Genomic DNA, 26,485 nt, shown 5'->3' with positions numbered 1-26,485 from the left:
CATCACAGTCAATGAAGTCTCTCTGCTGTATAGAAGTTCTTACAATGTTCTTCTCACTGTATCGTATCACCTACCAGTAACACATAAAGAAACATTTTGTTTCTTTGTTTTTGTCATAGGACAAGGGGCAGTGGCCACAAAATGAAATATAGGAAGTTCCACACCAACATGCAAAAGAACTTCTTCACAGTGACAGTGACACAGCACTGGAACTGCTGAGGGAGGTTGTGGAGTCTCTTTCTCTGGAGATATTCAAGGCCCATCTGGGTGCCTACCTGGGCAACATGTTCTAGGCAACCTGCTTTGGCAGGGGGGTTGGACCCAATAATCTCTTGAGGTCCCTTCCAACCCCTACAATTCTGTGATTCTGTGCTGACTAGTGATTGTCACAAATTGGTATTCTCCTTCCAAGGAGAACCTCATAGTGTGGAGTTGTGTGTCTGATAAGGACATTTGGTTTTCTCTCATTTCATTAAGATTGTTTGTTTGTTTTGTTTCACTTTACTTTTAGTGTTTTGTTTTCATCTGTTTTTTTTTTTTTTTTTTTTAAATCTTTTTGAAGATTCATATTGCTTATATTTGCATTAGAGAAAGGCAAAAAAACAGAAGTGTGCTTAGCTTTTGCAGCAGAATGTGTTAAAACCACAAGTGATAAACCAATAAACAGTACTTAGTTACTTCTGGAATTCATTCCAAGTACTTGACCAGCTTCTGAAAACAATTTTTACTATATACAGAGAAGGTTTTACCATTATTATTCCAGAAGATTGAATTTGGCAATTACAGTCTCTGTTAAGGAGCATTAGGTGACCATTTAGAATCCAGGGAACCACAGCTAAGATAAACTTGACGGCAGAAAAAAAGTCTTCAAGTTCTTTAAAAAATTCCTTAAGATAGCATGAACAAAGCAATGGATAAACTTGATGTATGTAGATGGTGCCAAGAAATGTGCTTTCTGTATTACTGGTGTTTCCCAAGCAGTGTAAGTTTTATGCTCAGGAATATTGCGTTACTATTGCATGCTTTCAGGAGCTGATAAATTTCAGAACAATTTGAGACAATATCATCATGCAACCAGAAGTGATGGAGGTCCTGCTATATGAGAAATTAGCATTAGAATAGTACCCCAAGACTGGTCTTAGTTTTGGCATTTCTCCTTTACACTGTCCAAAGCTTCTTACAAGAGAGTGCTCTGAGAGTCACAGTCAAGGAAGGCTGTGGGTAAGCAAAGGAAAAGTGCATCAAATCTCAGTGTTTGTCTGAGATATCTTTCCAGTTGTGCTTCAGTTTTCAAGAAGCAGATTATGTTTCTTTGCATAACTTAGTGCTTAATTTTATTTAGATTTTGTCTAATCTATCCTGTGTATGTCAATTTTTTTTCCAGTGCCTGAATTTGACCTTCCATAACTTTCTCTTCAACTGGCGTTGATACCAGGGTGTGGTGGGGTGTTTTTGAAAAAAACAAACAGACAAACAAAAAAAAACAGTTGGAGATGAAATCCCTGTCAAAAGTAGAAGTTAATGTACAATGATAAATATTCAAAGTTCTTGACTTGCTGGTAGAGTGCTGCTGCTGTTTGAAGGAGGTTTGGAATTTCATAGAAGTCTCAAGTCTTCACATACAAAAGAAAGTCATTGGGCTTTCTTGTTGGGCTGCAGTCTTGACACCTGGCTGTGAATGTCTTACAGGTACAGGTGAGGAGAGGAAATCTGGGGTTCCCATAATTTCACAGCAGTCAGCATTTGTTTTGAAATCTGAAAGGAAAAGTCCAGATATTTTAGCAGTACCTTGTGAAGAATTTGAAAAAAAAAAAAAAAAAAAAACCTTCCCTGAGCAGTCTTTGAACAACTAAGTTGTAGTGTTCCCTGTATCCTGTAGTGTTTGTAGTGATACCACCAGCCAGATGCAGACCAACAGGCTCCAAAGTAGTACATTAAATGGGAGTTGTTCTGGAAGAGGAAGAACTCTCTGTCTTCTGGTTTGAGTCTAGTATTGGTAAGAACTGTGTGATGTCTTTTCATGTGGGTTGTGTCTGTGAACAGTGACAGGGAAAGTTCAAGCAGAAAAAAAAAATCACAGTTCTAACTATGAATGGACACTCAATATATCTTACTAAAAGTACATCTCAGTTTGTCTGTCATTTTTCTTCAGAGACTGACAGTGTTAGGCTTCAGCATGTATGTATGCAAATGGCCCAGATATCAAAAAGAAAAAAAGGTCTTTGAAATATCTATGCCAATGTTATTAAATATATATGATTTTTAAAGTACCTTTTTCACTTAAACTTCCTTCTTCACACATTAATTAAATATTATCTCTAGGATAAGTATCTCTCATAGAAGATTAATGTATTCTTGTCACATAATAATGGAAAAGAATGACAGAATCTCTTTCCTTAAGCACAAAAAAAAGAATTTATTAATATAAAGAAAACACTCATACCCCTTGAGCAATTCTTTCTCAGCTTTAGAGGGAACCTTTCCTAGTCTCCTCTCATGTCTAGCTTTGTGCTAGAGATTCAAGGAAGCAATACATATATCCTGCCAGTTTAAAAATCAATCCACTTTTCAGGAGATAATTTAATATCAAGACATGATGTACCCAATATCCAAATATACATTCATTTTAATGTTTGATGCATCGAATATTCTGACATAGCTGAGTTTCAAAATAAATGGTTTGTTTTAGAGGTTGGATATGTCGTATTAGCATCCACCCAGCAGATAAGAGAAAGAGAAATAGATCAGAGAGTGATCAGGACATCAGGGAGACAGTTTAGAGAGAGATGAGAGAGGCCAGGTACATCTTGTAATGTTTAAAAAAAAAAAGCCAGCTAGCAAGAAAGAAGATGTAAAATAGGTCATTGCAACCCAACTCAAAAAAGTTTAATTTTAACTTGTTAGTCATCATCTCCAGAGGTCTAATCCACTCCCTTCATTGCAGACTGTGCATTAAACTGAGTTATGACTTATTTGATAGCATACATAGACAGCCTTAAAGTGAAGGGAAGATGATATCAGACTAATACAGTGCACTAGCTTTGAGGTCAAACCAACACCATTTGGCATGTTAAACTTTCCCCCTTCTTTCTTTCTAAGGCATTTCACATAGAGTACATGTAGACTATCCAGAAGAACAACAGTATTTATATCCTGGAGTACCTCTGTCGTAACTGATCCACTGAAATGTGTCTCAGCTGTCCTACACCTACTGTCCAGAGACAGTGAACCACCTATCTTTGCTCTCAAGTAAATACATGAATTAAAAAACAGAAGTTTTTTATGTCCATTTTTGAAATATATGCCTTTAGCTAAACCAGAAAGTTTAAGAATCTCTGGGTGCAGAGGGTAGATTAATCATAACATTCCCACTTTTGAATGATAACAGTATTTAATTGGCATTAACAAGGAATGCTGTATTCTCTGTCACATCAGATATATTTTGCTAGGATGACCAAGACAAAAACCTGCCTGCAATATTTAATGACTAATTAGAAAAGGTAATATGTTGTTTTTTAAGTTTTCTTCACAAGGATCCAGAGAGAACAATCTACCTGGTGCTTTGTTTAACAGATCCAGAAAAGCAAAGGAAACACTGATACGATTCTCTTCTATGAAGCCTTTTGTGAAGTTCACAAGATCCAGAAAAGCAAAGGAAACACTGATACGATTCTCTTCTATGAAGCTGATTGAAAATGTTCTGAAATAGCAATCACAAACTTTTTTTTTTTTTTTTTTTTTTGTCAATGTATGATAGGGTATAGAGAGGAAGGACAGGACAAAATCTAGGCAACCTTTTTTGCCATCTTCTCAAAACTTAGGGTAATTATTTCAAATCTGAATGTTAGACAGCTGACCCAGAAATATTGTTAGTAATATACAGAAGCATTGCCTGTTCAGCTATCATGGTGCTTCTATTAATGTAGGGATGAAGTTAAGAGTTTTACTTATGTGGAATTCCTTACCAGCAACATATTCCATCCTGTATTTTGGAAATAAGGTGTCACTATTAGGTGTGCTACAACAAAATACTTTTTTTCTGAATATAGATAGAAATATGTATGTTAAATATTACTGAGTTGAGCTCAAATTCTCATAAGAAGATCCATCAATGGAAAAAGAAAAAAAGCATTTACTGAGGGAAGTTGCACTCTTGGCTCCCTCTTTCCTTTTATTTCTCCTTAAAATCATATGCAGTGAAAAGAGAGAGCAAACATGAATGATGCATGCCTGATTCACTAAATCATTATGGTCTCTGGCAATAGCACAAATGCAGAAATGTTTAAATCGGCTTTATACTACCCAACAAATGATGCAAACGGAGCCCTCAAAGAACACACAGTGAGGGGAGATAAATGAGCATCATGTCAAGAAGGCCATTTCTCACTGAGTTTGCATTGAACATGGAAATTTGACTTCCAAGAGGTGGTTAGGGAATCTTTATAATAAATCTCCAGTCCACAGTCATTGCTATGTCCTTTTTTAAACTTACTTTTTAAGAGCTGTGTAAGTTATACCCTCCCCAGTGAAATGTGTCAAGATATTACCAGCCAAGTTGAAGTCATTTAAGTGAATCATCACTGTTTCCATGTCTGTGCTTGTACTAGACAGGGATGGTTGAACAGATTTAATTTTGTGCATATATTGAACAGTCTTTCAACCAGTGAGGTTCAACTTTTCAAAACCTTTTATTTTTTAACTATTAATTTATGGGGGGGGGGGGGGTAGGGAGTGGGGGGGGAAGGAATTGAGCATCTTTCTTGAAATAGCCTTTGTGCCTTTGTGGGGTTTTTTCCTCCTTTTTTGTTCAGCTGAGATATTCAGATGTTCAATATAAAGACAACCCTTTTTTTCCAAATGATTAAGAGTCTGTATATCAATGTTAGAAGTAGCTTTGGTGTTCAGCAAAGTCCTACATCTCTTTAGAGTCTTAACTTTGAATTAATTTTTCCTAATTTTATTCACATGAAACTTAGATTTGACTGCATCAAATTTAATCTAGTGGCTTAGTCTTCTCTGTCATCACTGGAAAGAAATGGGCACTCTTGAAGAGTAAAACATCTCACTGATCTCGTGCATGTATTTTAGGCTGAGATGAGTCGCATTGTAGAGATTCGTCACTTTCTATGTTGACTGGATAGACCTCAGATGACAATCTGCAACTAGACTTTAATGTTAGCTGGTTAACGTTAAATGATATAAATTCCATCCCTAGAATACCACATACCAGTTATTTTTAGTGGGTCATAAGTCCTTTCTTTTGATAATGTTGTCATTAAGCTCCCCGTGGCAGTCATGGGAGTTTTCACTCAGATCCTGGTAGCACCTGATGGTGGCCACACAGAACTCAGTAGTGGCTGACCAGCCTCGGTTTGGGGATATCTATAGGTATTTTAAATTTTTGTGAAAATTGTGATTCTGTTTTACTTGTTCACTTGTTTGTGTCTCCTGTATAAATAAAGAATTAGCATCCCAGAGACCAAGATAATGTCTGTTTTACTTTGTTAATATGTTCTTTACTTGATCTAAATAATAGAAATGTGAAGGGAGGCTCTTGCTTTTCAGCAGTTTTTCTTGCAAGTAGGATTAAGTATTTCATCTGTGGCAGGTAATTATTTAAAAATCAGCTGTGAATAAATGAACTTTGCACCTCTGAGATTCTTCTGATTTAAAAGAAGACTTTGAGCCTGTGGTAGTCAGGATGACATCTCTCCTTTTAACAGATTACTTTTGCATTTCTCTGAGCATTTACTTTGTTGTTTTGGTTAGGACAACAAAAGAATGCACTAAATCCTCAGACCACAGGACAGTTTAGAAGTATTTCCAGCACAGCTCCAACCAGCAGATGCTACAAATGTCATGAGAGAGTCATACCACACAAGAATTTCTGTCCTAAAAAATAGCCTAAGGTGCCTGTGTTCAAATAATTTTAGGTACATATCTAAGTCAAACTGATCAAACACATTTTGATGTTGGGCCATCGTAACTATTTCCAGCTTTACCAAATATTACTTAGATTTTTATTTATTCCCCCAAATTATATATGCTCAGAAAGGGAGCTCTCATTTCATTCCAAATATTCTGCTTTTGTTCAGAAACAAAACTGGAATGTTGCTCACACAATTCTCCTTTTATTTATTTATTTATTTTTAAGCAACAAAGACTGCTGCTTAGTCTGTATTGCAGATGGTTGTGGTGGTATCACACTGATGGCTAAGTGCCACCACACCACTCTCTCACTCCCCCTCTTTAACAGAAAAGGGGAAGAAAATGTGATGAAAAGAGCCCATGGGTTGAGATAAGAACAGAGAGTTCGCTCACCATCATGGGCAAAAAAGACTCAGCATAGGGAGATTAACATAATTTATTGCTGATTGCTAACACACTAGAGCAGTGAAAAACTAAAAGCAAACTAAAAACACTTTCCTCTCATCCACTCTCTTCCACCACCTCCTCCTGAGCAGCACATGGGAATGGGGGCTGCGGTCAGTCCCTTACGCTTCATCTCTGCTGCTCCCTCACGGTCACTCTCTGCCCCTGCTCCACGTGGTGTCCCTCCCATGGGATGCTGTCCTTCCTGAACTGATCCTGTGGGGGCTGCCCACAGGCAGCAGCTCTTCAAGAACTGCTCCCACATGGCTCCATACCACAGGGTCCATCCCCCAGGAGCAAACTGCCCCATCACAGGTCTCCTATCGTCAGCAGCTTCCAACAGACCTTCTTCTCCACCATGGACAGGTCCAGCCCAGTGTCTCCTCTTTCAGGGACTCCTCCACAGACAGTAGTGTGGATATGTGTCATGCTATTGTGTACCATGGACTACAGGGAGACAGCCTGCTCGACCAAGGGCCTCTCCACAGGCCACAGGTGAACTTCTGCTGCATGCCTGCAGCACCTCCTGCCTTCCTGTTGCACTCACCTTAGGGGCTGCAGCGCTGTTTCTCTCACATTTTCTCAATCCTCTCTCCAAGCTGCTGCTGCAGTTGTTGTTTTTTCCCTTTCTTAAATCTGCTCTCCCAGAGGTCCAAACAACATCACTCATTGGCTTGGCTTTAGTCAGCAGCAGGTCCCTTTTGGAGCTGGCAGGAGCTGGCTCTGATCTGAGATGGGGCAGCTGCTGAACTCTTCTCCTACTGCTCCCACCCCACTACCAAAACCTTACCACATAAGCCCAATACAATGGTGTCATTACTAGCCTATCAAACAAAAATTAAAATCATACAACCTTTTACCCAGGGCTAAACCCAATGCACTTAAACACCCTTTTCAGGACTTGCACTGAGTGTATGAAGCACAAGATAATGTTGTTATTACTATGCCACTCTAATAGGAACTTAGAGAAAGAAGTTGCCATTTCTACTTTGCACCTCTCCAGCCAGTCTTCTGTAGGGGAGCTGTAGCCTCTTGTCAGTTAACTCACTCTAATTGGTTTCTGTTTCTTCTCTAATTATAACCCTTGCCTGATGCACAGCACTGTTTATTCTTGAACACCGTTGTTTTTTTCTAAACTTTCTATCAAAATCACCCCCTTTGAAAGGAAAGATATGTGATAAAGAATTTCAATACTTGTACTATCCTTGTTATCTCTTGTTGCTCACAATAGAACCTGAGTCATTGTAAAAATGCACCATAAGTTTGTATTTTATATGATGAACATCTGTAAAAGAAGGGGAAAAAAGAGCCAACAGTTCTCCACCCGACTCTGCATCTTTTTTTTTTTTTTTCAAAAAAAAGCCATCCATGATTGTAATGGATAAGAGTACAAGTTGTTCACCTCTGGAAAAGTGATGCAACTTTTCTAGGTGTAAACTCATCAACATAATTCTAATGAGTTATGGTCTTTGTTGTGAGAAATGAGAAATCGTGTGGTCTCACCCTAAAGAACATTAAAAAAACATTACTGACAGGAAATTGAAAAAGTAATATATGTCTGAATGAATATGACAACTTTTTTCTGATAGAGCAGATAGATAAATGTCACATACAAGTTTCAAAATACATTTAATTTTGCCACCACAATGGATATTCTCTTCATAAAATATATATGAATCAGGTTTGAATCATAAAACTTGACTGTGATAAACAAATGCATATTTGATAACTTTTTCTTTTTTTTTCTGAGAGAGAGAGGCTTATTTCTTTTTTGAAGTTATTTGTTGTTTACACATCTTTACGTTTTCATTTCTGAGTGAAGGAGCATGGATGACAAATTTTATGTACAGTGAGCCTGGACAAACTTTCTTTTTAGTCTCAGAAATGGGTTACTTTTGTCATCCCTCTTGGGGAAGGGATGAGAAGGAAGGGGAGGGAAGGAAGGAAAGACAGACCGGTAGATGCACTGACTCTCAACTCTCACTGTCAGACATTGCTGAGTGTTCTAATTCAGCAATGGTGGATGGTGGTGCATGAGAATCATGTGCAAGTATTTTCAGAACAATGGGCTGAAGCAAGAGTCATTGAAGACAGTACACTGCCTTTTATATTTTCTCCTGCTGAGAGGCAGCTCTCAAACTAGGGCCCAAGTTATTTGTGTCCCACCAGATTATAAAATAGCATTCCTGTTAAAAGCTGCAGATTAAATGGAAGATTTAGGTTCTTACAAAAGCATATAGCTTTGAGGGAGGAGGTAACAAAAGGAATGTCCTCTTGTTTTGCATTTTCCGAACACAGATTCACTGGGGAACCAAGAGGACTTCATTCTGTGCTGTTGGAGCATACAGTATAGTACACATCCTGTCAACAGGCAGGGTTCCTCACCCTTTTTAAAGCGGAGACTATCTCAACCCTTTCTTTCTACGGTACCTAGCATATCAGGCTTCTAGTCATAAGTGAAGCTCCTGGAGTCTGCCCTGGTGCAAGTGCTCTTGGAGACCTATCAGCAAAGAATGCTGTGGGCTTCTAGAGAAAGAAACCTATTGTGTCTCCAGAAGCATCCCTAAGGATTTCAGTGTTGCACTTAAAACTATGTTAAAGATGAAAGTATAATTACATTTTATCACCTCATTTATAAATTTTTTAGTATAAATTCCTGCAGCATTGTGAGCAGAACTGGATGACTTTTTGTTTTCATTGCTGACTTTTGATGGAAAAATGGCATTTCATCTAAATACAAAATATGACATTTTGACAAATTCTATTCAGTAAAAAAGTACAAATGTATAAAGTACATTGTCTGGGTAAGATTTAAGTGCCTCATTTTTACATGTTCTGTTAGAAAATTTAGTGATTTTTTTCAAGTTTAGAAAGGTTAAAAGGAATATGAAGTATTTCAGTTTTGATCAGAAAGGACCAGTCTACCCAGAACAGTTTTTTCAGATTCTTATTTCTAGATTTTTATTTCATTTTATATTTAGTTTTGGTTCCACCTTGAAGTGCAAACAAAAATGAAATAACAGAATTTCCTACTTTCTTTACAGAACTACTCATGAGTCATCCAGTTGGTTTGCATGGGGTTGTTCCATTGAGCAGAATGGATTTTGTATGAAGAGGGTAAAAGAGAAATAATCCCTACATTTTTCTGCCTTTAGATGAAACCAAGGCCCAAGATAACCACTCAAAAACAGACCTTGGCTGTGCAAGGTATATTAGCCTGAGATTGTTCATAATTTAAAAAGAACTACAGGCTGCATGTAGACTTAAACACCAACCTGTGCAGTATTCAAGTCCAAGGGGCCATTATATTCAGGTCAGTAAATTTACTTATGATTTTTATTAGTCGAAGTCATATCAGAGAGAGGCCTGACAATATTATGCAGGCATAGCTCCAAGCTAAAATGGAGTCTGGAGATACTAGCATTATTTTCAATGAATGAGAAGCCATGAGATGAAATCTTCCTAAAAAATATTACTTTGCAATTGGCAGCAGAACCCTAGCAGACCATTGAGTGCAGTAGAACCAGTGGACCATTGAGTGAAACTCAGTGTCTCTCGTAAATGGCTTTTGGGATTCCAGTTATTCATTCTGCTTTTGACTCATAAGATATACACTGTGATATGATTCAGGACAGTTTTTCCTCCAGTACTAATTGGGAGCTAAAAAAAAAAAATAAAAAAAAAAAATACAGCTATAGTGTATGTCAAGATCAAATATGTTTTCATACTAATTACTGTATGAAAAGGGTTAAAAAAAAGGAACTTACAGTGTCCTGAAAGACTTGGTGGGTAAAACTATGAACAATCAATATTTTTGTAGTCCTTAGTACATTTGGTGTTGCTATTTTGGGATACTGTGATATCTTGGCAATTAATAATATTTCTTTTCTGCCTAGCCTCTTCTTCAAAACTTATTGGCACTGTTCCGGTATCTTTATGCATTCAAAAGGATCAAAGAGCTTTCATCTTTTAATGCATTTTACTGTGCGTTGCTCTGTGCAGGAAGAAATATTGATACTGTTTCAAGGGCAGTTAATATATTCAGTTCAGTCTTAGAAATGAGCACAATTCCTTGACTTACAAAATTGAAAATCTGCTATTACCCACAATTAAAATGTTCTATATACGAATTATACTGTGGCATTTGCACTTCACTCATCCTCGTCTGCTGTAATTCGCATACACCAGGGAACCTTCTCCACTATTGCTCGAAGATTTAATAAGAACTGCTTTTCAGAGGGTTCATATTATTGAGACTTCATTGTTTTTTAAAAAATGTATTACAAGGACATTTGTAAGTACAATGTGCATGTTGACAATACATAAAACTAAATTACATTTTGCAGTTGCTGTTTCCATTTTTCATATCAGCACTGTTCTCCTTATGGATGGTTCTACCGTTTTTAGTCTTACTAGCCAATATCTTGCTCCATGAATTCTTATCAGGGAGACTACTCAAAGTAAGACAAAGCCTGAATGAAGGAAGCAACTGCTAGTCCTTACTGCTAGTTTTAAATGTTCATATGCTGAAGATTATCTGTGGTTAGGTCCTCTTCTTCTTTCAGGCAACGAGTATAGTACAGCACTCCATAAGGAGGCTGCATGTTTCGTTGGTATCATTTCCTCATTAAGGCATTGCCTTCCTGGAGAGAGAGGCTGAATCTGGCCAAATGTGGACTGACAAAGTCAAAATATGGAAGTGTTCTGGATGTCCCTGGGGAAGGATACCCGGTTTAAAAACAGAAGAAAAAAGCTGGAACCGGAGCTGTGAATTATGTCCTCTGAACTTAAGAAGAATCAGTTATTTCAGTGCAATTCATTGAGGTCCGTTGACAACCCAGCTGCCACAGTTGCAAGAATAAGTTGCACAAAACACTAGCCCTAGGGAAATACTTAAAGTGTAAAGATAAGGGTCTCTTTTAGCATTATTGTTTCACTATTTCCTCCCAACCTGTAGCCATGCTCTTAAACATTTTCAATGGTGAGTAAAAGTGACATATTTTCCTTTTGTATTGATAGCCTTTCAATGCTGATGAAAGTAAAGTAGTACCCCCTTAGTTACTCCCTGAGGAATCCTAGTAAATTTTACCAGAAAGTGCAGCCATGATATCCCACCTTTTTGTCTTGATAGAGTGCATCACAGTCTCTAGTTAACTCAACTAAGAGGAAGTATGAGCATGTAATATAATACAGCTTTTTGTTTGTTTGTTTTGTTTTTATTGACAGACAGCATTGTTGGTTGTTGTTTACTGTCTACAGCACCACCATAATCATGATCAGAATACTGTACTAATAGATGGTTCTAACACAGAAAACAAAACAAAACAAAACAAAAGGCCTGTCCAAAATAATTTTCAATGTACTGCAAGACAAGTGAGACAAGTGGCAAATATGCAACCAGAAAACCAGAAAAGGGATCCTGTAAACAATTGATCTCTTCCCTTACATTCCCCCTTTTCTAGAGTCAAGGTAAAGGAGCCCTTGCCCTTTGATCCTCTGTAGGACACAGACAAAAGGAAAAGGAAACCTTTGCAGGACTGATACAGAGACAGCATGCAAGGATAGAACATGTACAAAATATCTGTGATTCTCCACCTTCCACAGAACTGGCCTCAAGGTTATGGGTTCCAAAGAGAAAGATGAACTAGTTTGAATTCATACCAAAATACCTGAAGAGAAATTTCACTTTGCCAGTCTGTATCAGGAACACGTTGCTTCAGTACAGTAACAAGTGCTAGAGATAGGATTATTTCTAGGCCACTGTAACTTTTAATAATAATTTAAAAAATACAGTTTTCTAACTCTTTCTTAAGCAAGCTTAGAAACCAGCCCTGAATGAAACTGATAATTAAGCTGCATGTTCTCCTCACAGGTTCATAGAAGGCAGTCGCTTGCTAAGTCTTACCCAAATTTAAGAATAATATAGTTACAGTTAACTGCATTTTTGAGTTAGTAACAACTTGAGTATACAAAAAAAAATAAGTTGATAGCCTTGAGAGGGACTCAAATCTGTATATAAACTACTGCAAACAAATGTATTTTGGACAATGGAAATGGAGCAGGGACTGAATCCTGGATATTCATCTCCAAATCCATGGACAGCTACCTCCTGAGTTAAGTACCATTGCATTAGAGGAATGTTTTGTCCTGAGAGATGCTAGGAACAGTCATTTGTGGTTGATACCAGCACATATACTAAGTGTCTGTATTACACAACTTATTATAACTGTGATTTGTATCCTATGATGGCCAGAGTGGATATTTAAGTCAAGCTGTTAAGATGTAAGCAGAAAAATACCTTTCTTTCATTTCTGTCTGTCAGTTCAAGTGAAATGGATTAATGATGCATTTGATAGTATGAGGTACTTTAGCCATTGCACTTTCAATCAGTGAAGCATACACTATCGCTACTAACACTGAAGAGAAGAACCAACTGAGGGTATTTTCAGTGCAATAGCCACATTGGACATAAAAAAGATCTACCTTTGTATGGTATCTTTTCTTGATTAACTGTAAAGTAGCCTTAGATTAACTCTAAGGTAGCCTTACAAAAAGTACTTAAGGCTCATAGCAGTACTTCCAGGGAGATAAATAGTATTTTTGCAAACATATTACAGAAGATTGAATGGAGGAATGGAATTTTAGTGACCTTCCAAAGGTGAAGTGATGGGCAGAGAAGCATGCTGAAACAGTAGCCATTATTTGGCTGACAAATTTAAAAGGAAGATTTTGTATTGAAATGAATAATCAACTACCTTTCTGATGATAGTGTGACAAAGCAAAATTATCTTTGTTCTTTTGAAAGATTTCTTTTCCTAGAGATTGCTATCTAGAATCTTAGAGTTATGACCATTTTCCACCCAATAAATTGTTATGACCCATCTCAATTTTCCAACCTACTTTCAGAGATTTTTTTCCTTCTGGTCCTAAATTCCATGTAACTTAGCTGCATCACAACTAAATTCCACCCTGTAGGCTGGAATATTGGTTTCCACAGAGATAATCTACAATCTGGGTGGGGAGTAACCCAGAATGGTTCATTCCACCATAGTCATGCTGGTGATTAGTGTGGTACTTTGTTCTCAGGACTCTGAAAATCTGTTGTTGAAGAAATGCATGCACTATAAAATTTAAAGCATTTCAGTAGTACATTTGTCTGGTTAGGTTGTTCATCTCATTTTAGCCTTGAGCATTTGTAGGCTATCATGTTAAAAGTTAATTTTACTTGATAAGGCCAACAGCTTTTTTTGTTCAGCCCAGAGCAGAGCAGGCTGAGGGGAGGCTTCATGGTGGCCGGCAGCTCCCTCACGAGGGGAGCAGAGGGGCAGGTGCTGAGCTCTGCTCTCTGGGGACAGCAATAGGACCCAAGGGAATGGCATGGAGCTGGGACAGGGGAGGGTCAGGCTGGGTGCTAGGGGAAGGTTCTGCACCCAGAGTGTAGTCAAGTGGGGGACAGGCTCCCCAGGGTCCAGTGGGGGAGAGAGTGGGGACAGGCTTCCCAGGGCAGTGGTCATGGCACCGAGCCTGACGGAGTTCAAGAAGTGTTTGGACAACGCTTTCAGACATATAGTCCTATGTGGACCCAGGAGTTGGACTCACCTTGTGGGTCCCTTCCAACTCAAGATATTCTATGATTCTATAAATCTGAGTTTTCTTTTGAATTTTAAAAAAGTCCAGGCCATCTAAATCTGTAGAAACATCAACTGCAGAAGGGCATGACTTTGTATTTCAAACAGCGCCTTGTTGCACAGGTGAGATGTTGAATATCAAATAGTGAAATGATGGGTGGACAGACAACTACTGTGTCATCCAGAGTTATTGCATGTGTGCAATAAGATCATGATTTATAACAGTATGTGGAGAAATATGATTGTATAACAACAATGTTGAGTATCGTTGCTACTGATTGATTGCTATACCACTTAGCCTTCTTGTAGAGAATTTTAGTTAAATACGAAATGATTGAATTAATCAGCATGACTAACTTTGCTTTTAAGAGTTACAAATTAAAAAAAAATCTGGTGATCTGTGGTAAATATTTTATATGTGCATGTAATTTGATAGTGAGAAGATGAGAGTAGATGATTCAATAATATATTGATGGACTACAAATTCTTTGACCTATAATCCAATTAAAGATCTGGGGCCCTACGGATTGCATCTGAAGACTATTTGATGGTGTACTGGGTCTGGCTGGAATGTTAACTTTCCCGGCAGCAGCCCATACAGTGCCGTACTCTGTACTTGTAGCTGGAACAGCAGTGTTATCACACCAGTGTTGTGTCTACTGCTGAGCAGCAGTGGCACAGCATTGGGCCTTTCTCTAACCCTCCTAGGGGGTGGGCAAAAAGTGAGGAGAGAAACATCACTAGGGCAGCTGACCTAAACCAATCAAAGGGATATTCCATACCATGTGGTGTCACACTCAGCAATAAAAGGTGGAAACAGGAAGAAGAGGGGAGGGGTGGGTTCTCGTTGAGAAGACGTCAGTCCTCCTCTCGAACACCGGCTGCGTGCGTTGAGGCCTTGCTTCAAGGACGTGGTCAATCATCGCTCATTTGTGGGAAGTAGAGAGTAATTTCTTTCCTCTGCACTTCCATATAGCTTTCATTTATTTTGTTTGTTTGTTTTCCTCCCTTCTTTTTATTTTTCCCTTTTTCCCCTCCCTTTTTCCCCTTTCCCTTTTATTTCCCCTTAGTTAAATTGTTTAGTTCATGGTAGTCTTTATTTAATTATTATAATTATTTCCCTTTAATTAAATTATCTCAACCCGTGAGTTCTTCTTTGCTTTACTTCTCCCCCTCCTCATCTAAAGGAGGGGGAGTGAGAGAGCGGTTGTGGGGTTTAGCTGCCCAGCACGGTAAAACCACCACAGATGGTTTATGTTTTCAATCCAGTTTATCATGGAGAAGCATCCAAGAAAAAAAAAAAAAAAAAAAAAAAAAAAAAAAAAAAAAAAAAAACATTGGTATTTTAAACAGACAAGTCAAGGCTAAAATAAAACATCATAAAGCCTTCAAAGTCATTTGTCCAAGATAGATTGTTATTTCCTCAAGAACTTTCATAAGTGAAAATTAGAAAAGAAAACTCTTTGAGGGTTCCAAATTTAACAAATTTGCAAACCATTATACTTCTGGTAGAACAACCTTCTCAGGAATTGCAACACGAGATAAAGCAGTGACAGCAATGAACTGTAGGTAGATAAGAGCATGCCATCTCCTTAATCCAGTTTCATGTCTATGCAATGCAAGTTGAAAAGAGTAACCAGAGAAAAAAGCAAAAACAGAGCACCATGAATTCTCCTGCTCAACCAGACACTGGCACTGACAATAGTGCGTAACATCTCTTTTTTGAAAGGGTAATATTACAATTAGAAGAATTAAAACAGTGATATTTTAGTGAGAACTTTTGTGGCAGTAGAGAACATTATCTTCTTCCACGCAAGATTATTTCTCAATAGCAGCGCTTACTTACAAAAGACAGGATCAGAGAGTAATTACTAAGTTCTGCCTCACTACTGAGCTCTAGATAGCATCTCTATAGTAGATCAGTACACCAAGTAGCAAAACTCCTCAAAACAAGCTGATAATGTCACCATAGCATGGAAACACCTGAATCTCATTGATACGCATTGTGCTCAACCTAATTAGGCTTGCTGAGAAAATACAATTTGTTTCCCAAGCTAGCCTTGAATAGCTCAGCATGGTATGTATTGCAAAGTGTAGGGATTTTTCTCTGCTGTATGTCCAGTTGTTAGATTCTGTTATGGCTGTAAGCAAGTTCATTCTTTGTGCCATGAGGGAGAAGTAGTAGTAAATATTTATATCATGTTAATGCCCAAGGGAGAGAATCCTTGTCCTAAATGGTTTGTAATCTAAAGACATAAAGTAATGGTAGGGTTTGTAGATGCAGCACATATACTGCTTTCACTACATCAATACAAAGCTTGCAAAGGTTGAGAAATTTTATTTCAGAACAGGGATTCCTTGACTCAAAGATGCTTGATGCTAAGTTGAGACTGAAATCATCAGAGAAGCTAAAGAGCTGGCTGCCTGCTTTTCAGTGAGTTTAAATACAAGTTGATACTTAATTCCTGTAAGCTACTATAAAAATCTTAGCTGGCATGAAAATAATGCAGAGGTGAATGGTTATTTACCAAAATATTCTTTCTGATTAAGTCTAGAGACTCATGTTGGTGGCTCAATCCCCTTATATTTACTTTCTGAGAAAATGAATACCTTGACTTTTTGTTCTCAAGAGTATTTACAGAAAAAAAAAAAAATAATAATGATAATACCATATCCACACATAGAAAAGTGTATTTGCATATATACTCTACAAAGATCTACCTGCACAGTGATCAGGAAAGCTGTGGCTTGGCAGACAAACAGTCAAATGCCAAAAGCAGTAAGTTTTGCTGGCTTCTTATAACCATCATTAGAAATTGTGACTGTTCTGTCATAACAATACTTGGCAAGCTGAAATATTGCTGAAATATTTTCCCCCAGTCATCCATCAAAGAATTTTAAATAATGAACGAACACTTTCATAAGTGTTCAGTAAGTAGCTGACTTTCAGAAATGCTCAGGACATGTAAATCTTATTAAATTCAACAGGTGCTTTGCTCAGCTCAGAGAACTGTAACCTCTAAGGGTCCTTACGCCTGACAATTCTTGATTTTAAAGGAGGCTAAATCTGATAAGTAGATTGCTTAGAACAGTTCAGCAGATGCTCAACGTGATTTTAAGTCTTTAATTTGATAGTTATATATCTTTAGATACTTGCAATGATAAAATGTTATGTTATTCAGGATGTTTAATAAAATAGATGTTATTTTTTTCTGACTGTACACATGCCCCTGCTAGCAGAACATAACAGTATTTACTTGAGAAAAATTCACTATGTAATTCCTACAGTGATGATAAAGTACTGTATAGTTTGATGTTACTATAAAAATATTATTTTCTAAATAATAAAGCACTGAGAAAGTCAGACAGAATGTCAGACTGTGTTCTATTATGATACTTACAAACAATATACCATCCAATATGTTGTATGGTGTGATACACGAACAATGTTTAACCTTGAAAATTATAATTCCTTACATGAAGTTGTGACTCGGAAGTAGTGGTGTAGTTTTGTTTCTAATAAAAGTATTTGATTCCTTGTTCTCACAACAGTATTTTGTTTTAGCATTTATATATAGGTACGTAAATGTTTATATGTGTTTTTATATAGATATATATATATGTTTAAGAATAAAGCATCTGTAAAGGCTAAAGAATCCTGTGTGGATTCTTATTATTCTACCTTTTCCATGTCATTTTCTCCTTAAAATAGATCCTTAAAATAACTCACATTGGTACAGTGACCAAACAGGAAGGAACATATCTGTGAACATAAGCAGCTTCTGAAAGCAAATTTGGAAAACTAGAAAATGAAACAAACCATAAATACTGTCATGTGTGCCATAGGTGGTATGACTGCTACTATAGACTGCTGGGATTAAATTAGGTCTCAGCCTTGTAAAACTAGAAAAAATTGGGTTTCAACCTACCAACATCATACAACATAAGTCAAAGTGAGGTTTTATTTTAGATTATCTTCAACAAGACATAGAAGTAAGAGCTAATAAATGAAGCCGAGTGAAGCGTATTTAGACTAGCAAACATTCACTCAAATAGTGATTCTTAGGCTCACTACAAAAGTAAGACTATCATACATTGTTTAGTAATAGTTTGAGATGTTGAATTAGTTTATGTGTATATAGTGGTTCGGCTAATTTTACTGAAGAGTTTTTCTGTTGCTCCTTTTACTTTTTCCCTGCTTTTCTATTTGATTTTATTTATTATTATTATTCTTTTGTTCAAAAAATAAGTAACTAGCCTTTGATATTTAAAAGAATATAACTTATAAAACCTGAGAAAAGTTCTATCCATTTGGCCTACTGTTTGTAATATAATGACACAAGTCAGCATTCCTTTCTCTGATGAGGGAAGAGGGAGAAGAACTTAATAAAACACAATTGTATGCTTTATTTTCTAATATTGCTTTAACTTCTCCTAATGTCAAAACACAACTGGTTTATTAGGAGCAATAAGGAAAGACTCGCTGCTGGGAAATCAGCAATTAGGCCTTCATACAGTTATGCAAAATCTGGTTTTATGTTTACAGCTCAAATATGGCTACTATGAGACATTTATGCCCAGAAGTTCCCAGCAGCTGTTCAGCTTCTTCCCCCAGTTTCAATCTGAGTTACAGCTCATGTTACCAGCAGCAGAAGTGAGAAACCGTTTTGTGCAATGGCCAAGAAGTGCTAAAGTGTGCTCAGACTAGCAAGCCAAGTAATTAACAAAAGCAATTAAATATGAAGATGTGTTGTCAAACAAGAAAAGATGAAAATTGATTTTATGATGTTATTCTTCATACTTTATCATTTTTAAGGGATCAGATGTTTTAATTTCATTTTTAAGAAGAAACTTTTACTGATAAAGGCAAATTGGAAGGGTGGGTGAAAATCTATGTAACAGTACAAGTAGTGACTAGCTCCAGTTTATCAGTGCTAGCACCTATGCTGCCATTGGGGGTTACATGGATATTGTAGATACTCTGAGGGCTTGGACTTTTTTCCCCCATGGTTAGCTGCATTTCTTGGAATTTTACGTTCACTGCAATAATGTGCTTATTCTTTCATGAATTTACATGAATTCTTTCATGAATTTACAGTTCAAGCATCGCAAGACACAATTGATATATCTATTTATCCATAAGCAAAAATGAAAGGATCTTACTGAAAAATTGTGAAAATCTGACTCCACCAAGTCTTCTGGCAATACCCAGTCACTTGAACAGGGTCAGAATTACAGTCTTGGTATTTTAATTAGATATGGACCAAAGCCCTGTATCTAAAAAGGTGAGATCCAAATTTACATTGAATAACTCAGTAGGATTTCTGGCATCACATCTGCACCAAATTTTCTGCCTATATCTGGAACCTGTACCTCCGACAAGTGTAATTTGTTTTATTCAACAGTCCTTTGCAAAGTAATGTGCCTGGCTCTGTTAGAGGTTGTGGAGCATTCACAAGGGGTCCTTGGAGTTAACCCTTGGACTTTCAAAACTGTTTTTTGTTTTGCATACAGCACCTGTTTTACATCTCCTCTGGGAACACTTAGTTCTTCCTTTGAGTTGTATGAGATACATAAGGAATAGTGAAAGTCATGCCCATAGCATTAAAAAGAATGTTTTTTGGTAGGATGGATGAGAAACTTTTTGGATGTGTTGTTGTCTGAAGAATGTGCTTATGTGATTGACAGGTGGAATTGTTTAGGAATTTGAGTCCAAATATTGGGTAAGAAGCCTCCTCTGCTATCTATTTATGCTACCTGAATGAAACAGTCCACACATGGTTTCCTGGCTTTGAGGCTAGGTGGTACACTAGGGACATAGCAACATATCTCAATTCTCTTCCTCCCAAAGTAGGATGGCCTTTTCCAGACTATCTTATGGGAAAAATCAAATCCATGCCACCCTACTAGTGAAGTTGCTGGTAATGAGACAGTCTGTGCTTCGATGGGCCAGTGTCTCAATCCAGGGGCATGGTCTTGTTTTGTGTTCAAAAAAATTAAATGTATCAAAATTGTAAATTGTCATCATAAAGTGCAAAGTACTTTAACAGGAGAGACAGTACAAACCAATACTTTAACAGGACAGGAATCCCCAGAATGGACTTTCTCACCACAATTAGAGGATTCATGATCTAGCCCAGCATCAGGACAGTCACATAAAGTTTGAGGAAGGGATCCAGCTGCAGGACACCTCCACAGTCAATATTTTACTTAATCCTCCAAATCTGAGCAGTGTGAATCAGGGAGCTGTGAGGATGTTTGGGAAAGGGTACCTGGAGATAAGGGAACTTGAAAGGGGAGACTTGAATCTGGGTTTAACCGTATCAAAGATGCATACCATGCATACATCCTGTTGGTTTACTGGAGACAGGTGGCTTGCTTTCTAACTAGAGAAGGTTTTACTTTACCTTGGTATAAAATGAAAGATAATTAAAAAAAAATAAATAAACTTAAATAAATAGATCCTGAAATCTCCATAAATTTCACTAAGTGGGAAAACTATTTCCCATTTAGATTTACCCCTGGCTACGATGGTAACACCAAACCCCTGAGGGCATTTATGTATTTGTCCTTCTGGAATGCCTCTCCTAGCTGTGTCCTTTCTTTGCTCCATGTCTGGCCATGTGCGTGTATAGCCCACCACATACAGAATAGCATGTGACACACATTAATACATATAGATAGCCTTCTGCTTCTGACCTTACAAACTGTCCACTTCAGCACTGTCATTCTATAAAATGTCCAACTGCAGTCCAAGAAATGCATTTTAAATGTGAATGCAAACATTTCTATTACTGATAACACCAGCACAGCATTTTTTGCTTTGCTGGTATTAGGACCTTGATAGTTAAAGTTATATTAGAGTAATGACACTCCAAGGTCGTGTCCTTTACAGACATGGTAAAAGAAGGACAGGCCTTTGCTATGTTTCTGTTGATAAAATTAAGAAGGATTATTCATTGTGTTTGGTAACATATGTTCAAAGTGAAAGAATATATTTGTGACCCATAAGTACTTTAGGTCAATAAGAAGTGGGTCAAATTTACAGGTTGCACCACCACCACGTGAAAGTTGTATTAATACTCAAAGTCAGATTTAGAAAATATTCTGAAATCTGATAATGATGTGATAAATGCCTCCCTCTCCCATGAACAGCTGTCTTCTTTCATGAATTGTTAAGCAGCTGCAGTTCAACTAGGGACACCTTAGGAAAAGTATAAAGGTACTGTGGTCTGCAGAGAGACACTTGTAGGCAATTCCAGCTTAGAAGGCTAACTCACCAAATCACAGCCTCTCTCTGAAGATGCTCCATTGTGCTTCACTTTCATGTTCTGTAAATGGGGGTAATAATCTTTCTTGATCTATCTACTTTTCAGGAATGTATTAAAGAGAAATTAAATGATATCTCTGCAGTGCTTTGAACACTTGTAGCTCTTACAGTACAGCTTATAGTAGGCTTGCCATTTTATTAGGTCCTCCTGTAGGAGAGCTCTCCCACTTTTCTTTATGGCTCTCTGGTCTTCTCATCCAAGTTTTTTTTTGGCTGGCTAAGTTTGGTAAACTGATGAATTCACCACTCACCACGTGATAGCTGAATTGCCATTAGCTAACTAAGTGCATTCTTTCCACTCAAGGCATTGGTCTAAGCTGTCTCATTGCTCATCACAGCTGACCTTACTCAGAGGCATGGTGAAGGAAATAGAGATATGTTTTGCATTTTCTTTTACCTTTCCTGTTGCAATAATCCTATAATTCTAGCTTCATTCATTGTTTGAAAAAAAAAAAAAAAGTTTGGTTTTATTGACAAGTTTCATCAGAAGTTTGTTTTAGATGCTGTCATACTTGTAAAGAGTCTTTGAGCAAAGTAACTTTCTTCAATCTAGCACCTTATTGACTGACAAGCTTTCTTACAGTGTCTGTTTGACAACTCATCCTAATATTAGTTTTACAGGCACATTCACATTTTAGGAAATCACTGTATTCTCAAATCTGAAATGTCACAAGTGTCTCTTTCTGCTAGTACTTGCCCCAGAAATGTTAGCTAAACTGTTTTATCTAACACCAGCTCTGCTGTTGTGTTGTTCTACTTAGTTGTCATCCAAAAGCAGTTGCATTTTTATGAACGTATCTTTATGGGCTGTATTCTGAAAGGAACCAGTATCTCTTCCAACAGTAAATCACAGAAAATTACATAAGCACATCAGTTCACAGTTAAGAACACTGTAACATTGTAGAAAGCAAGACTTTCTATAGGACTGATATTTGCACCTACTTGGTTCTATATCCAAATGAGAGGTCGCAACAAAGCATCATCAAGGAGCCAGAGCATGGCCCAGCATTAGCTTTGTAAACTCTCAAACACAGGAGACTTGTTGGAGGTTGCAGTGGACAGCATTAAAATGCATAGGTGATATATGACTTGACAAATGATTTTGTAAGCCTTCATCACCTCAGCAAAGGACTGATTTTTTTGTACACTCAGTGGGTCATACCTCTCTCTCTGTGTTTATTTCACCTTAAGTTTGATTTAGCACAGGTAAAATGAGTAATTTTGTGTGGCAAGTTTGTGTCATTTTTTCATTTTCCATTTCTATGTTGCTTTCTCCAGATTATTGGAACAATCCCACTGATGCCTAATCCAGTCCCCTCCAGCCAGGCAGCAGGTGGAGCTCAGGGCCTTCAGGTGCAACCAATAACTCCACAGTTATTGACCAATGCCCAGGGTCAGATCATCGCTACTGTCATCGGCAACCAGATACTACCAGTGATCAATACCCAGGGAATAACGCTATCACCACTCAAACCAGGACAACAGGTATCCTCAATGATGATTGAAACAGATGCACAAGAATCTTCTAGTCCTTACAGACTCTCATGGTCTTTCAAAAAAATCCCACTTCTTTCTGTTTTTATTAACTAAAGATTAATTTGTTTGTATATAGTATATTATTGCATATTATATTTGTAATTACAATATAATCTTATATAATATATTTATACATTCATGTATTATTTAGTTACTCTTTTCTTTTTCCTTTTTTAAATGTCAGTACGGTGTCAACAGAAATCCTCAGCATAGAAAGCACAGTAGGGATATAAAGTTCAGTTCCTTGGTTGGTGATCACCCAGTAGCCTGGCTTTTGAAATGTTTTGGAACATGCAAAGGACTGAAGAAAAATACACATGTTTAGTAGTCCTCTTCACTGAAGGAAAGGATTTTTAGGGAAAAGAAAAGGAAAGGAAATTAAAAAATGGTACGGAAATTATTATTCAGTGTAAGTCACCAAATAGTTCACAGACTTCAGGATGGCTGTAGCAACTTCAGTGAGGTCTAAAAAGATTTCTTTACTTTTTGTAGTACTTAAAAGTCAAATTCATTAGTTTTTCCTACATCTCTAGAGCAAAGAATTGTACCTTTTTTTCTGAAAGGGAGAAGATTGAGGTTGAAAAAAACATCAAATGTGATTACCAAAAAGGTACTTATAAAAGTATCACTTACTAAAATATTCAACTTGGCATTCCTGTTGATGATACTGCTTGCTTGCTAGTCCTGCCTATATCTCCAACACCAGCTGGCAGTCTCTTGTATGTTTCTGAGAATACTAGGGCTGCTCCAAATTTGTTATTTTTTTCCCCCACTTTAGAGGTAGAGATCCAATGGATCTCTGAAGTGATTTGTTTGTTTTGGAAATGTTTCACATCCAAATGGTTATATTATTTCTTTTTTCATCCTATGCTTTATAGCATCTAGCAAAGAAATTTTCAGAAACACTTGTCATTTATCTAACCCCATTTTCTTTAATGGGAGAAGACACTACCGGCAAGTGCCTTGACAATTGTTACATGTATGAGGTTTTAAACAAAGCAGGGTGGGTGGAAGGGCATGTTCTGTGTTTCCAGCATTGGAAAGCCTGATATTGGAATAAGAAACTCAGCAGTTTTTGAGACAGTCCCCTGAAGGGGGAACTTCTTTAATGGGGAGAAGCTCTCAAAAACCATTACAATCCTGAGATCCCATTTGAAACTCATCAAATTTTGGATTACTGTGGAGGATAGTGGTCCTGTATTATTCCCTGAGACCTTAACAGCAGAGCACTACACCTTCAGAGTCCTGCAGCAAAGCAACGTCTTCCAGACAATGTCCAGCAGTGGGCAGAGAAGAGACAGAGTCGTAACCTTTCTCTGCACCACTGGTGGCACTGAGCCACCAGTGGTGCAGCACAAAGGGATAAACTGCCGCTGAAGGTTGCAGCTAGCTGATTGAGAGCAGGGGTTTAAGGCATAAATTCACTATTTAGCCATATCATGGTGTTTTGTGCTTGTTCACCCAATGTGCATGCTCTTGTGTTGCATTCTGAACAGGCTAACAGCTAGCACAGATCATCAGTCAGTGGATCTCTGATTAGGTCCAAAAGTCAAATATGTGTCCCATATTGTGCTAGTCCATCCAGTAGTGCTATGCAAGTAGAAAACATTATTTTGCTAGAGTCAGTGTCCAGCCTTTGCTTCTCACACAGAGACCTAAGGTCCTAGAGGCTGCAGGAAGGACACCAAACTACACAGAACCACCTTACCTGCATCTGTCAGAATCTGGTCTAGAAAGTATTTTTGATCAGGGGAAAAAAAGAAAAAAAAAAAAAAAAAAGTAATGCAAGTACTGTATGAAAAAAATGCAATGCATTATCAGTTTTACATGTATAGGAGCCACAGAAAATTATTTCTGTGTGTTTGTGCTCCCTCTACTGGCTCTTCAGCTTTTAGTGAAGTAAGAAGAAATTTTGCCAATGATTTCAGTGGGAGCAGAAATGAATTATGAGTCAGATCCTTCATAGGAATAATGCTGATGGACAGTCAAAAGCTATTGAGATAGTACTGTACAGACTGCCATACCATTTGAAAAGTAAATGGAATTATACAAGCTATAAGGAGATCCTGAATTTATCTTACTGCCTGGATGAAAACCTACCCAAACTGTACTGTTTGACTAATGATAGCATAATTAGTCATAAGTTTCAAACCTTGCTTTCAGACAAACTGAGTGCTCAAACTCAGAGGACTCAGCAGGAATTCAAAATATTTTTGAAAATGGTGTCACACTGCATTTGTTGTCTTGTAACTTGATGAAAGAAGATTCAGAAGGGAAAAAAAAAAAAAAAAAGTACAAGACAAGTTTAGGAAAAGTTTTGAGAATGTCAGAGAATAATTGAGGAAATAAATAATGTAGTAAAATGTTCCAGTTATAGACGATCCTAGTTTAACTTCAACTTGTCACTTTCTTGGAAACCAAGTACTGCAGGAGAAAGAGGTGATTGCAAGTGATGATAGTAAGCTGCTGCTTGTTGGCTGAGTCATAATAATTGAACCTGTGTAGTCTGTATCAGTTGCTAAGTAATGCATGTTACTGCTTACTTTTTGCCTGAAGACTTACATGTCTCGTATATTGTTTTTAGTCAGCTTTTCTTGGGTAGACTTTGTTCATTATATATTCAGACAACTTTTTCAAACTTGACAGACTAAAACCTCAATGTCTCCTCATGGAAATGAGTTCATAGATTACTTAGGTACAGTGTGAAGCAGTGTTTCTTCTTCTCTGTTGTAAATAGGTTGCTTTTCAATGTACACAGCCAAGTCCATTGTAATCCTATCTCTTGTTTTAAAGAATAAATAGATGTTCTTGATTTATGCTCTTTAAACTACCCACAGTAGAACCGTAGGTTGGAAAAGGCTTTTATGATCATCAAGTCCAACCATTAACCTAGCACTGCCAGGTCTACTACTGAGCCATGTCGCAAAGCACCACATATTCGTGCCTTTTGAATACCTCCAGGGATGGTGACTCAACTACTTCCTTGGGCAGCCTGATCCAATACGTCAAAGCCCTCTCACTGAAGAATTTTTTCCTAATATCCAACCTAAGCCTCCTCTAGCTCTACAACTTCAGGCCATTTCCCTTTGTCTTATTTTTTGTTGCTTGGGAGAAGAGACTGACCCCCACCCCACTTCAAGTACTTGTAGAGTGCAATAAAGTCTCCCTGAGCCTCCTCTTCTCCAGACTAAACAACCCCAGGTCCCTCAAACACTCCTCATAAGACTTATTCTTCAGACACTTCAACAGCTTTGTTACCCTTCTCTGGACATGCTCAAGCACCTCCATGTCCTTCTTGTAGTGAGGGGCCCAAAATTGAACACAGTTTTCAAGGTTTAGTCTCACCAGAGCCAAGTACAGGGGGGCAATCACTTCCCTAGCCCTGCTGGCCACACTATTTCTGATACAAGCCAGGATGCTGTCAGCTTTCTTGGCCACCTGAGCACACTCCTGGGGTATTCCTCTTTAAACTACCTTGAATAGTTGCAGCTTCAGTGCTTTCACTGTTTTCCAAGTTTTAACTAAACTAAGAAGCAGCATCTACACTAAGAATTCTCCTAAAAGCTGTAATGACTTTTTAAAGGGGGCAGCTGCTTTCACTCCTGTTGTGGTCTGTCCT

At 37.7% G+C, this 26,485-nt stretch overlaps 1 protein-coding gene across 1 annotated transcript in view; it reads left to right on the top strand.

The window, feature by feature from the left end:
* Positions 1–26,485, top strand: part of POU6F2 (POU class 6 homeobox 2) — a gene marked incomplete at both ends in the record, with an annotated part of 312,801 nt that overhangs the window by 264,135 nt on the left and 22,181 nt on the right. Inside the window, one exon of the mRNA XM_084282352.1 lies at positions 22,609–22,815. Coding sequence (XP_084138478.1) covers positions 22,609–22,815 — 207 coding nt within the window. The remainder of the gene's footprint in view (positions 1–22,608; positions 22,816–26,485) is intronic.

The sequence above is a fragment of the Netta rufina genome, assembly GCF_964035555.1.
Source record: "Netta rufina genome assembly, chromosome: 2".
In the NCBI taxonomy this organism is placed as follows: Eukaryota; Metazoa; Chordata; class Aves; order Anseriformes; family Anatidae; genus Netta; species Netta rufina.
The sequence above is the reverse complement of the archived record's forward strand: the minus strand, read 5'-3'. Positions and strand labels throughout refer to the sequence as shown.